This window comes from Giraffa tippelskirchi, chromosome 3 (genome assembly GCF_054371585.1).
Source record: "Giraffa tippelskirchi isolate mGirTip1 chromosome 3, T2T-mGirTip1v1.2.pri, whole genome shotgun sequence".
Taxonomy (NCBI): Eukaryota; Metazoa; Chordata; class Mammalia; order Artiodactyla; family Giraffidae; genus Giraffa; species Giraffa tippelskirchi.
Window position 1 is genome coordinate 63,788,038 of NC_137277.1, and position 13,919 is coordinate 63,801,956.

A 13,919-nucleotide genomic window follows, 5' to 3' on the forward strand; every position below is an offset into this window, starting at 1 on the left:
AAACAAATTTCAATTCATACCTCACACCATGTATGAACTTTAACTGAAGATCAAGCATACACCTAAAACTATAGAACTTTTACAAGAAAACATGGGAAAAGAATCTTTATGATCTTGAGTTAGGTAAAGGTTATTTAAATACAACACCCAAACTATGATTCATAAATGATAAAAATGGATAAACCAAACTTCATCAAAATTAAAATCTTTTGCTCTTTAAAATTTACCTAAGAGAGAATGAATAGACAAGTCACACTGTGCAAATTAAATATCTGATGAAAGACTTGCATACAGAATACATAAAGACTGTTCAAAACTCAATAAGAAAACAAACAACCTAGGTTTACATACAGGCAAAAGATATGAATAGACACTTAAAACATAGTAGGTAAGACACTCAACATCATTAGTCGTTAGCAAAATGCAAAGTACAATTACAGTGAGTTCGCACTACACATCTGTAAGAATGACTAAAATTAAAAACTGACTACATCAAATACAAACAAAAATATGGAGATGCTGGAGCTATAGAATAACCACTTTGCAAGACAGTTTGCAGTTCTTAAGAAGATAATCATTCCTCTCCTTAGTACTTACCCTAGAGAAACTTAAGTATATGTGTCCATATAAAGACTATACACAAATGTTCAGAGCAAGTTTATTTGTATAGTCAAAATTAAGAAGCAACACCAAAGTCCATCAACTGCAGTATACCCATAAATAAAACGCTAGCCAACAATTAAAAAAGAATGAAATACTGATACATGCAAGGTGGATGAATCTAAAAATAATTATGGTGAGTGAAAAAAGTTAGGTTAAGAAAAAAGTACATACTATATGATTCCATTAATATAAAACTCTAAAATGGCAAACTGATCTACAGTGACAGAAATGAAGTCAGTGGTTGCGGAAAGCAGGGATGGGTCTACTCAAGGGTAGTATACACATTTGTTCATTATGTCGACTGTGATGATGCTCTCACAGGTGTACACATATCAAAGCTGATAAAAATTAGTCTACATATGTTGGATTGTTTTAAGATGTTGATTACACCAGAATAGAGTGTTGAAAATACCAAATGCCTAAACTTTAAAGTCCCTCTGTCTGCACATGTGCACAGCATTGCCAGAGCTGTCCTGATCACAAGAACCAGCATTGTACTTCCTCAAGTTTTCATTCCAGCATAAAGCACAGCACAGAGCACCATGGTGATTCTGGGCTATGGTTCAGAACACAGGTAACTCGGTGCTACAAACTTTAATCTGGTAGCAGTATTAAACATTCCATCTATGACATTCTATCTATACAGAAGGATCTCATATAAAACACATATCTCGGTTACCTAAATAGGAAGCACCTAGAGGGTCTCTTGCAGTCTGGAAGAGGACAGGCTCGTGAACAGAGGGTGTTGCCACATCAACAGTTGTCCATGCCACACTGTGAGAAGACCCGCAAGCTACTCGTGTGATCTTCTGGCCTTCTAAGCCTTGCACAAGTGTGGGCTTTCTATTAACTGTGGTTGTGCCATTGCCCTGTTGACCATGGTCATTGTCACCCCAAGCATATACCTGTTAAGGGGATAAAAAGAATTTTTCAACATTTCAGAACATTCTTTAAGTTTACTTCAAAATTCTTACTGAGTGCTTCCTGGATAGTTCAGCTGGTAAAGAATCTGCCTGCAATGCAGGAGACCTGGGGTCAGGAAGGGACCTGCTGGAGAAGGGATAGGCTACCCACTCCAGTATTCTTCCCTTGGAGCTCAGCTGGTAAAGAATCTGCCTGTAATGCAGCAGACCTGGGTTCAATCCCTGGGTTGGGAAGATCCCCTGGAGAAGGGAAAGGCTACCCACTCCAGTATTCTGGCCTGGAGAATTCCATGGACTGTATAGTCCATGGGGTCGCAAAGAGTGGGACATGACTGAGCAACTTTCACTTTCATTTACTTAATATCAACCCAATGAATTCATCTATATATTGTTCTTAGAAGCAGGAAGTTCTCCTCTTCAACTAAATATTGTAACATTTTTTCCTTAATTTTGCAAAGAGAAAATGATCCAAAAAATATGTTCAATTTTCAAGGACTTTTGGCTTTACAGAATTAGAAAAGTATAATTCATTTTTATTTCATTCTGATTGAAGTACAATATGCTGATTTGTTGTTATAAATGAGTTTCAAATTGTATTATCTATCAGCCCGTCACAGGATAGCCTCTTATGGTGGAGGAACAAACAACTCTTATCAAGGATAACTTTAGTTCTGAAATGAAATACATACATTTCCCTGTCAGACATTACAGTGGGAAAGCTTGCTACTTTATAACCTGCAGTAGTAAGCAAGTCTTTCCTGGGTGCCCTCACCCATGCTGACAGTTACGCAAATGTACACAGGAACACAGTGGACACAGCCCACCCTTCTGGTTTTCCAAATACCAAGACTCACTTCATTTTGTCACAAGCTACACTATCAACATAAGAACTTGTCACGAGCTCCCTTACCTGTCCTGCATCAGTGACCGCCAAGCAGTGCAGGGCCCCAACCGCCACATGCACAATCTTCTTCCCTCTCAGCCCTTCCACTACCTGTGGTTTCCGCACATGCACATCCGAGCCATGGCCCAGTCTGAAATAGTCCCCCTTCCCCCTGCAAGGAGTCAACAGTGAGCATTTTAATACATGATTATGGTCTGGCAATACCCCACAGCAAAATACTCACTGCCACAGCACTAGAGCCAGATCAATGACAACACACACAATGCTCATGGTCTTTGAAATTATAAAATAGTATACCATTAATTCAAAATAATTCATTAATTCTGCTAGCAAGATCCTTAATGTGTGTTTTATGGTATTTAAGTTACTGATGTAGACTTCATACAGAGATTGAAAACATGACACACAACCTCAAATGGCTCTCTCTTAAAAGATCTCTCCGCAGTGATTCTTCCCCAAGCTGCCTCTGAGTCATGATGCTAAGACCAAGGCCATCACACTGTCTGCCCATGGTCAGCTGGACATTCCACCTCTTTCTGATTTAATTACCTTTCACTAGAAACACACATGAACTTTTTCAGGGATCAAAGAAATCAGAAATCTGTTTTCCACACATGTGATCGCTAGGCTCCTTGCATGGCAAAAAAAGCAGAAAAAAGCCTCTACACATACTTTATCTAAATAAGAAAGACAAGCTAGGCTAATATTTCTCCAGTGTTCTTTTTCTAAATAACCCAGTTATAATTGGAAATTTCTTCTTATAATATTGTCACTAATCTCAAAATAAATAAAAGGACAAAGACGCCTGGATGAGCAAGAAAATAAAGGCGCCCCCCTCCCTGCAAGACTCTGAGCAGACACACTGGTGGGTGAGAGGCATTTGCGTACCATGTCCAAACTACACCCGACTTGGTGAGGGCCAGCGAGAACTGTGCTCCACATTCGATCTGGCACACCCCTTGTCCATTAAGTCTCTCGATGTTCTGGGGGATGTTACAGCCTTCACTTCCTCCCCGGCCCAATTTTCCAAAGTCACCATCACCCCAAGAAAATACCAAACCTAGGTTTAAAAATATAGACATCAGGCCAGCATCTCACAACATTCCTCCCCCAAAATGTGGAGTCAGACAGGACTTACCTTCATCAGTCAGGGCCAGGGTCTGTGCATCTCTACTTCCACATGCCACTTGGATTACTCTGTGACCAAGAAGGACTTTCACCTACTCAATTACAAATTTAAAAACAGAATCAAGCACAGGAACCAAGAAAGCAAGGGGATTTTCCCCCACAGACTGAAAGCCAGTATCTTTATGAACTGTCCTAGACTTGGAGCTTATCTTCCCTGGAAATTAGCAGATGGTAAGCTTTCTGTAAGCAACAAAAATATGTATAATCACCATTTTGGGCTTCAGCTGTGTTGCGTTATCCCCATGCCCCAAACGGCCGTACTCGCCGAGGCCCCAGGTGTACAGTTCACCACTGGACGTGAGGGCCGCGCTGTGTGAGCTCCCACAGGCAATATCCCGGATTCGCTTGGTTTTCAGGGCCTCTATCAGCCGTGGCTTGTCACAGTTCCTAAAGCAAGATCAAATAAGATTCCCTATCATCAATCCAGCCTCTTATAAAGAGGGGAAAAAAGGACATCTACACTGATCCACACTTAATCAAAACAGTATCTTTAGACTCACTTAACTATCAAACCTTAGAACATGTGAGGCAAATTACATTCAGAGATATTTTTTAAATGTATTTTTAAGTTTCTTTTGCATAAATAACCCATCCTATTCAATTTTTTTACAAAAATACTCAAAAAGCATTTATTATTATTAAGTTTCTTATTAGCAAAAATGAAGAAAATATTCTTACATTCTACTGAAGTGTCCAAGTTTGCCATCATCACCTTCACCCCAGGAAAACACTTTGCCATCAACAGTTAAAGCAGTAGCGTGCCGTCCACCTGCAACATTCACATAGATAGAGGCTGCTAAAGTTGGTTTAAAAAAAGTTAACAGCATAACTACCTCTTCTGCTTGGCACACAGTATGTGTGAGTATCTGTCAAATGAGTAAATGGGATCAACATATGACAATTATACAAAATAAATGAACATTTCTACAAAGTTTAAGTCCTAGAAAGGATTTTACTTGCAAAGAAGCAGCAATAATGTTATTTTTAGCATTATTAAATTTAATGGGGTTGCTATATTAAATATATAAAAGATCAAAATTGAGATGGAAAAAGTAAAACTAAGTTCATTTGCAATCAGACAAATTAGCAAGTGTAGTGGTATTCAGGCTTTTGTGAAATGCACCTCAACAATGAAATTACTAAAGCAAAAGTACCATCAATTGCAATAAAGGCTTTATGCTCACTCTTCCCAAAACAATCAGCTCACACTCTTTCCTCGCCATGGCCCACTCTTTCACTCCATCCACCCCAGCTCAGAACTGAAGAGAGTTTCCTCTCTGTCACCAGCTCCTAGGATCCAAGATCCACTTACCAACAGAGCCCACATGATCCAAGGCAATGTGCTCAGCTAAATATGATGTTTCCCACACTCCCTTGCCCAGAGAGGATGGTGACAAAGATGCGATTGACGAGTGAGGCTTCCAGAAAAGCTCTTTGAAGGGGCAGAGAGGGCTTGAGGAAATGCTTATGTGCCCACCTGCAGCTTCAGTGGGGATGGACAGTAACCCAGTGCCCCTCACGGGTACGTAGCTGCAACACTGTTCCTCCACCTCACCTCCAGGCTTTTACAGAGGAGAAGGGTAAAACACTATCTTGCTCAAGGCACTACTGCTCAGATTTTCTGTTTTATGGGGTTAAATCTAACGCTATTCAGTATAAATACAAACTCAGTTTCTATCTAATTCAGTTTCATTCCTCAGAAGCCAAGCACAGTGCTTTAAAATAATGCTCTATATGTTTCCTGAATTGAAGCAGTGTGACTTTTTAAAAAGTGATTCTTTCTTATGGCTTGAATTTACATACACTTGAAATCTGATGAAACTTACAGGCTCTGTTCCCCAAAAATAACACATATTTAAGTGCAGAACATGATTACTGCAATCTTTTATGAACCTGAGACCACAGCTCAAAATTAAAAACCCCCTCCTTTGGAGGGGTACGCCCCACATGGCAGAATACCAATAACCCCTGATCTCCAAAAAGTCTTGTGTAACAAAAATAATTAAACTCTAGACCATCTAAAGTTTTATATTACCCAATTTTTACTTCTAATAATGAGTAGAACTTGACAGAATGCAAGGACATTCTAGGGGAAACTGTTTAAAGCCCCAGTTAATTACAGAGCACGAGCAGCAGGCTTGTCTGAGCACAAGTGTCAATTCTGGCCTGTACCTGAGTGAACAGCCACCTTCTTGACCACGTAACTGCTGAGAGCTGTGATCTGTCGCGGGATGGGCACAGTCCCACTGGAGATGCCCAACCCCAGCCGGCCATTCGTGGCTTCCCCACAGGCATACACTTTTCCTTCCACTGTCACTGTAAGGAACAGGAGTGAGGAAGGCACTCACTTTTTGTGACACAACAACTATATATTTAGGCTTCAACATCATTTAAAACTTTTATATTATTAGAATAATCATACCTGCAAACAAACTTTTAGAACCACCAGCCACCTGTACTACATTCAAAGCAGACAGTGTCTCAGAGAATGATGGAACTTTTATCTAAAACAAAATTTTTTAAAAAAGAAAAAAGAAAATTTTATTTACAGTTTTAAAATTATAAGTAATTGTATTAAATAGTACAAAGAATTTACATGGTTACACTCGCCAAAGAATCTCTTGTCTATTACAGATGCATAAGCATTGTAAGAATGAAATGACATACTGGAATTTACTTTAAAATAAGTAGGGGTGAGGCTGTGTAGAAAATAAAGACAAAAATGTGACCACCCACAACTGCTGAAGCTGGTACAGCGACACAAGGGCCAAGTCTCTATTCTGTCTGCCAGACAGGTACATCTGAACATCTCCCTAACAAAAGGTGAAAAACAAAGTACACATACTGTAAAGATAGAAACAGACATTTGGTAAACTCTATTTTATCTCAAGTCATGTCCTCCGCATTCTTGTTAATTCTGACTTCTCTAAGAAACTATTAATATATGCTTAAATTTCCCATTACAGATGAATGTGATTTAATTTAAAATTACTAAAGCCCCTGTCTAAAAAGCCTTTTACGATGCCCATATGTCATAAAGTATCAAACAGTCAATGCTACCATGGAAGAAGGACGTTCTTCACAAGTATGAAGCACCAGTCTACCTTTCGTGTGCACACAGGACCCACTAGACAGCCCACAGTAATAAGAGACGTGCCCAGAGCTCCTTGGCCCCACATCTCCACGTGCATGGCTGCGGCCTCAGAAACAACAAGAGCCCAGGGCTGCTGAACTATATAACATGATTTCATCATGCCAGAACCATGCTCTTAAAACGAATGAGTTCTAACTTTCCATTTCAGTGTCTCAACAATGCAAATAACAAGGATCGTACAATGAGTGAGCTCTCGTGAAATACTAAGTAGTGTGTGTGTTAAGTCGCTTCAGTCATGTTCAGTTCTCTGTGACCTTATGGACTGAAGCTGCCAAGCTCCTCTGTCCGTGGGATTCTCCAGGCAAGAATACTGGAGGGTGCTGCTATGCCTTCCTCCAGGGGATCTTCCAACCCAGGAATTGAACCCGCATCTTTTGGGTCTCCTGCATTGGCAGGTAGGTTCCTTACCAATAGCACAACCTGCGAAACCCAAGTAGTAGAGGTGCTCAGTCAAAAAGAAACTGTTTCCAGACACTAAACCTTGGAGGAATCTATTCTGTGGCGCCTTAGTTCAGAGCCACAGGTGAATTCAACTTGCGTTCAAATGCATACCTTGTCACTCCTACTCTTTAAAATATAATTATAGTCTACAATTTTCACCTCTACACTTGTCAAATGTTTTTGGAAGTGTGTCTTCTAGTTTATAAAACAGCAATAATGCAACTATACCTAACATGCACTATTTTCCAAGGAAAGAGGCATCTTAGAACCTAAAATGGTAAAGTTTATGAGTTCATGTTAAGAATTACTTAAGAAAAGTCCACTTTAAAAACAACATATAAAAGGTATGATGTATGGTAGAAATTAAACCAATATTGTAAAGCAATACTAAACCCTTCAATTAAAAATAAATAAATTTAAAAAAAAAAAACCACATAAAAAGGAAAACCATTATAAACACTTTAAGAGGCCTGGCTAACTCTGGGCCTGTGTGGGCCCAAGCAGTATGGGATGATGAGGACATGGGTCCCGGGCACACACCTTGGAACCCTTCAGACCTCCCAGCTGGTCCTTGTCGTTCAGGCCCCACACAAATACTTTGGTTCTTATTGTAGCTGCTGATTCCAGACCTGCTGCCTTCTTTCTAATAAGGCTAATCAAAGTAAAAAAATAAAACAGAAACAGAGGTTAACCACATAACAATTCTTTAAATAAAAAGGAAACAACCTAAAGCACACAGTTTGCTGGTTACTATCAAAACTCTTAAAATTTTGCTATAACTAAACAAAATCTGAAGTATACACAAAAGTTAGTGGTGCAGAAGGTCAAACTGTCTACAAACCAGCATACTACCTTTCAATACTAGAATTCAACTTTAGCTATTTATCCCGGTAGAATCTTTCTAGGAGTTGTTATTGTTGTTTACTCGATAAGTCCTATCTGACTCTCTGCAATCCCATAGACTGCAAAGGCTTCCCTGTCCTTTACTATCTCCCAGAGCTTACTCAAACTCATAACCATTGAGTCAGGGATGCCATCCAACCACCTCTTCCTCTGTCATCCCCTTTTCATACTACCCTCAATCTCTCCCAGCATCAAGGTCTTTTCAAATGAGTCAGCTCTTCAGATCAGGTGGTCAAAGTACTGCAGCTTCAGTTTCAGCATCAGTCCTTCCAATGAATATTCAAGGTTGATTTCCTTTAGGATTGACTGGTTTAATCTCCTTGTACTCCTAGGGACTCGCAAGAGTCTTCTCCAGCACCACAGTTGGAAAGCATCAATTCTTATGCACTCATCCTTCTTTATGGTCCAACTTGCACATCTGTACATGACTACTGGAAAAACTATAGCTTTGACTAGATGGACCTTTGTCACCAAAGCGATGTATCTGCTTTCTAATATGCTATCTAGATTTGTTGCTTCTATCTTTTAAATTCATGACTTCAGTCACCATCAGCAGTCATTTTGGAGCCCAAGAAAATAAAATCTGTCACTGTTTCCACTTTTCCCTTTCTATTTGCTATGAAGTGGTGGAACTTAATGTCATGATCTTTGTTTTTTGAATGTTGAGCTTAAAGCTAGGTTTTCCACTCTCCTCTTTCACCCTCATAAAGAGGCTTTTTAGTTCTTCTTAGCTTTCTGGCATTAGAGTGGTATCATCTGCATAGCTGAAGTTGCTAACATTTGTCCTGGTAATCTTGATTCTAACTTGTGATTCATCCAGCCTGGAATTTTGCATGATGTACTCTGCATATAAGTTAAATAAGAAGGGTGACAATATACAGCCTTGTCACACTCCTTTTCCATTTCTGAACCAGTCTGCTGTTCCCTGTCTGGTTCTACCTGCTGCTTCTTGACCTGCAAATGTTTCTCAGAAGACAGGTAAGGTGGTCTGATATCCCCATCTCGTTAAGAATTTTCCAGTTTGTTGTGGATCCACACCGTCGAAGGCTTTAGCATAGTCAATGAAACAGAAGTAAATGTTTGTCTGAAATTTGCTTACTTTATCTATGACCCAATGAATGCTGACAATTTGATCTCTGGGTCCTCTGCCTTTTCTAAACCCAGCTTGTACAAATGAAAGTTCTTGGTTCACATACTGCTGATGCTTAGCTTGAAGGATTTTGACCATTACATTGCTAGCATGTGAAATGCAACTTTATGGTAGTTTGATCATTCTTTGGTGCTACCCTTCTTTGGGATTCGAATGAAAACTAACCTTTTCCAGTCCTGGTGCCACTTCTGAGTTCTCCAAATTTGTGGGCATATTGAGTGGGCACTTTCACAGCATCATCTTTTAGGATTTGAAATAGCTCAGATGGAATTTTATCACTTCCACTAGTTCTATTTGTAGTGATGCTTCCTAAGGTCCACTTGACTTCATACTCCAGGATGTTCAACTCCAAGTAAGTAACCACACAACCAGTGTTATCTGGATCATTAACATCGGTTTTGGATAGTTGTGCATTCTTGCCACCTCTTCTTAATCTCTTCTGCTTCTGTTAAGTCCTTACCCTTTCTGTCCTTTATCATGCCCATCCCTGTATGAAATGTTCCTTTGGTTCTGCAATTTTCTTGAAGAGATCTCTAGTCTTCCCCATTCTATTGTTTTCCTCTATTTCTTTACAGGGTTCACTTAAGAAGGCTTTCTTATCTCTCCTTGCTATTCTCTAGAACTCTGCATTCAGTTGGGTATACTTCCGTTTCTTGCTTGTCTTTCATTTCTCTTCTATTCTCAGCTACTTGTAAAACCTTCTCAAACAACCACTTTGCCTTCTAGTATTTTTTTCTTTGGGATGGGTTTTGGTCACTGCCTCCTGTACAATGTAACAAACCTCTGCCCACAGATCTTCAGGCACTTTGTCTACCAGATCTAATCCCTTGAATCTATTTATCACCTTCACTGTCTAATCGTAAGGGATTTGATTTAGGTCATACCTGAATGGTCTAGCGGTTTTCCCTATTTTTTTCAATTTTAGCGTGAATTTTGCAATAAGGAACTCATGATCAATCAGCTCCAGTTCTTGTATCTTGCTAACGGTATATAGCTTCTCTAACTTTGGCTGTAAAGAATATAATCCATCTGATTTCAGTATCGATCATTGGGTGACGTCCATATGTAGAGTTGTCTCTTGTTATTAGAAGAGGGTGTTTGCTATGACCAGTATGTTCTCTTGACAAAACTGTTAGCTTTTGCTCTGCTTCATTTTGTAGGACTTCCCTTGTGGCTCAGATGGTAAGGAATCCACCTGCAATTCAGGAAACTGGGGTTCCATCCCTGGGTTGGAAAGATCCCCTGGAGAAGGGAATGGCTACCCACTCCAGCATTCTTGCCTGGAGAATCTGATTGACAGAAGAGCCTGGTCCATGGGGTTGCAAAGAGTCAGACACAACTGAGTGACTAACACTTTCAGAATTCTCTCCTGTGTTGTTGACGAGGATGTTTGCTATGACCAGTGTGTTCTCTTGACAAAACTGTTAGCTTTTGCCCTGCTTCATTTTGTAGTCCAAGGGCAAACTTGCCCTTTTACTCCAGGTATTTCTTGGCTTCCTAATTTTGCATTCCAATCCTTTATGATTAAAAAAAGGATATTTTTTGATATTAGTTCTAGAAAGTGTTGTAGGTCTTCACAGAACCAGTCAACTTCAGCATCAGTGGGTGGAGCACAGACTTGGATTACTGTGATATTGAATGGTTTTGCCTTGGAAACGAACCAAGATCATTTTGTTGTTTTGGAGACTGCACCCACCCAAGTACTGCATTTCAGACTCTTATTTACTATGAGGGCTACACCATTTCTAAGGGATTCTTGCCCATATCAGTAGGTATAATGGTTATCTGAATTGAATTTGCCCATTCCCATTCATTTTATTTTACAGATTCCTAAGATGTCAATGCTCACTCTTGCCATCTCCTGCCTGACCACGTCTAACTGAGTGTGATTCATGGACCTAACATTCCAGGTTCCCATGCAATACTGTTCTTTACAACATCTGACTTTACTTTCACCACCAGACACATCCACAACTGAAAGTCATTGCCGCTCTGGCCTAGTCTCTTCATTCTTCCTGGAGCTACTTCTCCCCTCTTCCCCAGCAACACAGTGGACACCTTCTGACCTGGGGGGCTCATCTTCTGTTGTCATATCTTTTTGCCTTTCATACTGTTCATGCAGTTCTCGAAGCAAGAATACTGGAGGGGTTTGCCATTCCTTCCTCCAGTGGACCATGTTTTGTCAGAACTCTTTGCTATGACCTGTTTGTCTTAAGAGGTCCTGCACAGCATGGCTCTTAGCTTCATTGAGTGATGCAAGCCCCTTACCCAGGACAAGGTTATGATCCAGGAAGGGGCTTCCTATGAGACACTAGGAACTAGGAGACACTGTAGAATTTTCTTGTACACCAAGTTGACCATGACAGCTTTTACAGCAATTACCACCAATCCCCTTAACACAGCTACTATAGATGTAACTTGAGAGAATGCTGGTTGCTGCTGCTGCTCCTGCTAAGTCTCGTCAGTCATGTCTGACTCTGTGCGACCCTACAGGCGGCAGCCCACCAGGCTCCTCCATCCCTGGGATTCTCCAGGCAAGAATACTGGAGTGGGTTGCCATTTCCTCCTCCAGTGCATGAAAGTGATAAGTGAAAGTGAAGTTGCTCAGTCATGTCCGACTCTTCGTGGCCCATGGGCTGCAGCCTACCAGGCTCCTCCGTCCATGGGGTTTCCCAGGCAAGAGTACTGGAGTGGGGTGGCACTGCATTTTCCGAATGCTGGTTAAATGGCTCTAAGAATCACCACCAAGACTGGCACTGTGGCCATGTCCCTAAATCCAGACCTCTGTTTGGTCATATTTTTTCCCAAAAGAAATAATAAAATGGATAGTCACGTGACCTCCAATGTGCTCTAACACAAGCACATGTCCTAAGGCAAAATGCAATTTTCTTCCTTTACACCCTCTGTCCACTGTGCTGGTCAGCTGTGCTGGAAGTCCCAACCTCCAATCTACCAGGGGAGGCCTGCCCCAAAACCCAGGGCTCCTGAAGCACAGGCAGCTGGCTCCTGCCACCTCACTCATTCTATCTTCTGACCTGCTCTCAACAGGTTAAGAGTTTGAACAACAAAGCCCACAAATTCTTCAAAATAAAATGAAAATAAAATTGAAAGAAATAATAAAAAATAAGTATAATGGCAAAACCAGCAAGTGATATCCATGAGTTACGTGTTAACTATACTGTTAAAAAAACTTAAAAATGGATATTGTTACTTCCAAATTATTGTATGTCAGTGTTAACTATACTGTTAGAACTTTAGAAAAATGAATATTGTTATTTCCAATTTGTTGCACATCATAAATCAGTTCAGTTGCTTAGCCATGTCCGAATCTTTGCGACCCCATGAACTGCAGCATGCCAGGCCTCCCTGTCCACTATCAACTCCTGGAGCCTACCCAAACCCATGTCCATTGAGTCGGTGATGCCATCCAACCACCTCATCCTCCTGCCTTCAATCTTTCCGAGCATCAGGGTCTTTTCCAATGAGTCAGCTCTTCACATCAGGTGGCCAAAGTACTGGAGTTTCAGCTTCAACATCAGTCCTTCCAGTGAACACCCAGGGCTGATCTCCTTTAGGATGGATTGGTTGGATCTCCTTGCAGTCCAAGGGACTCTCAAGAATCTTCTCCAACACCACCGTTCAAAAGTATCAATTCTTCAGTGCTCAGCTTTCTTTAGAGTCCAGCTCTAACATCCATACATGACTATTGGAAAAACCATAGCCTTGACTAGACGGACTTTTGTTGACAAAGTAATGTCTCTGCTTTTTAATATGCTGCCTAGGTTTGTCATAACTTTCCTTCCAAGCAGTAAGCGTCTTTTAATTTCATAGCTGCAATCACCATCTGCAGTGATTTTGGAGACCAAAAAATAAAATCAGCCACTGTTTCCACTGTTTCCCCAACTATTTGCCATGAAGTGATAGGACTGGATGCCATGATCTTAGTTTTCTGAATGTTGAGCTTTAAGCCAACTTTTTCACTCTCCTCTTTCACTTTTATCAAGAGGCTCTTTAGTTCCTCTTCACTTTCTGCCATAAGGGTGGTGTCATCTGCATATATGAGGCTATTGATATTTCTCCAGCAATCTTGATTCCAGCTTGGGCTTCCTCCACCACAGCGTTTCTCATGATGTACTCTGCATATAAGTTAAATAAGCAGGGTGACAATATACAGACTTGACGTACTCCTTTTCCTATTTGGAACCAGTCTGTTGTTTCATGTCCAGTTCTAACTGTTGCTTCCTGACCTGCATACAGGCTTCTCAAGAGGCAGGTTAGGTGGTCTGGTATTTCCATCTCTTTCAGAATTTTCCACAATTTATTGTGATCCACACAGTCAAAGGCTTTGGCATCATCAATAAATATAAACATAAATCATAAATAGACTGAGTCAATTTAAAAAATTATACAACAGAAGACAAAGAATACATATATTCTAAAAATGCATGTTGCTCCCAGCTGCCCAATAATATAAACATATTTAATGCCACTGAACAATACACTTAATAAGTGGTTAAAATGGTAAGTCTTATGTATATCCTATTATAATAAAAACTTTCAATTTACATGTTAACAATAAAATACTTAACAAAA

At 40.3% G+C, this 13,919-nt stretch overlaps 1 protein-coding gene across 2 annotated transcripts in view; it reads right to left on the reverse strand.

Moving 5' to 3' along the window:
- The window catches only part of HERC2 (HECT and RLD domain containing E3 ubiquitin protein ligase 2), a 249,136-nt gene that overhangs the window by 72,444 nt on the left and 162,773 nt on the right, over window positions 1-13,919 (reverse strand). For both annotated transcript variants that reach the window (XM_081583082.1, XM_081583083.1), the window contains 9 exons: window positions 7,814-7,925; window positions 6,101-6,182; window positions 5,851-5,994; window positions 4,357-4,447; window positions 3,888-4,065; window positions 3,629-3,710; window positions 3,379-3,550; window positions 2,497-2,641; window positions 1,343-1,568 (listed from right to left, as the gene is read on the reverse strand). In XM_081583082.1, the coding sequence (XP_081439208.1) occupies window positions 1,343-1,568; window positions 2,497-2,641; window positions 3,379-3,550; window positions 3,629-3,710; window positions 3,888-4,065; window positions 4,357-4,447; window positions 5,851-5,994; window positions 6,101-6,182; window positions 7,814-7,925 (1,232 nt within the window). The remainder of the gene's footprint in view (window positions 1-1,342; window positions 1,569-2,496; window positions 2,642-3,378; window positions 3,551-3,628; window positions 3,711-3,887; window positions 4,066-4,356; window positions 4,448-5,850; window positions 5,995-6,100; window positions 6,183-7,813; window positions 7,926-13,919) is intronic.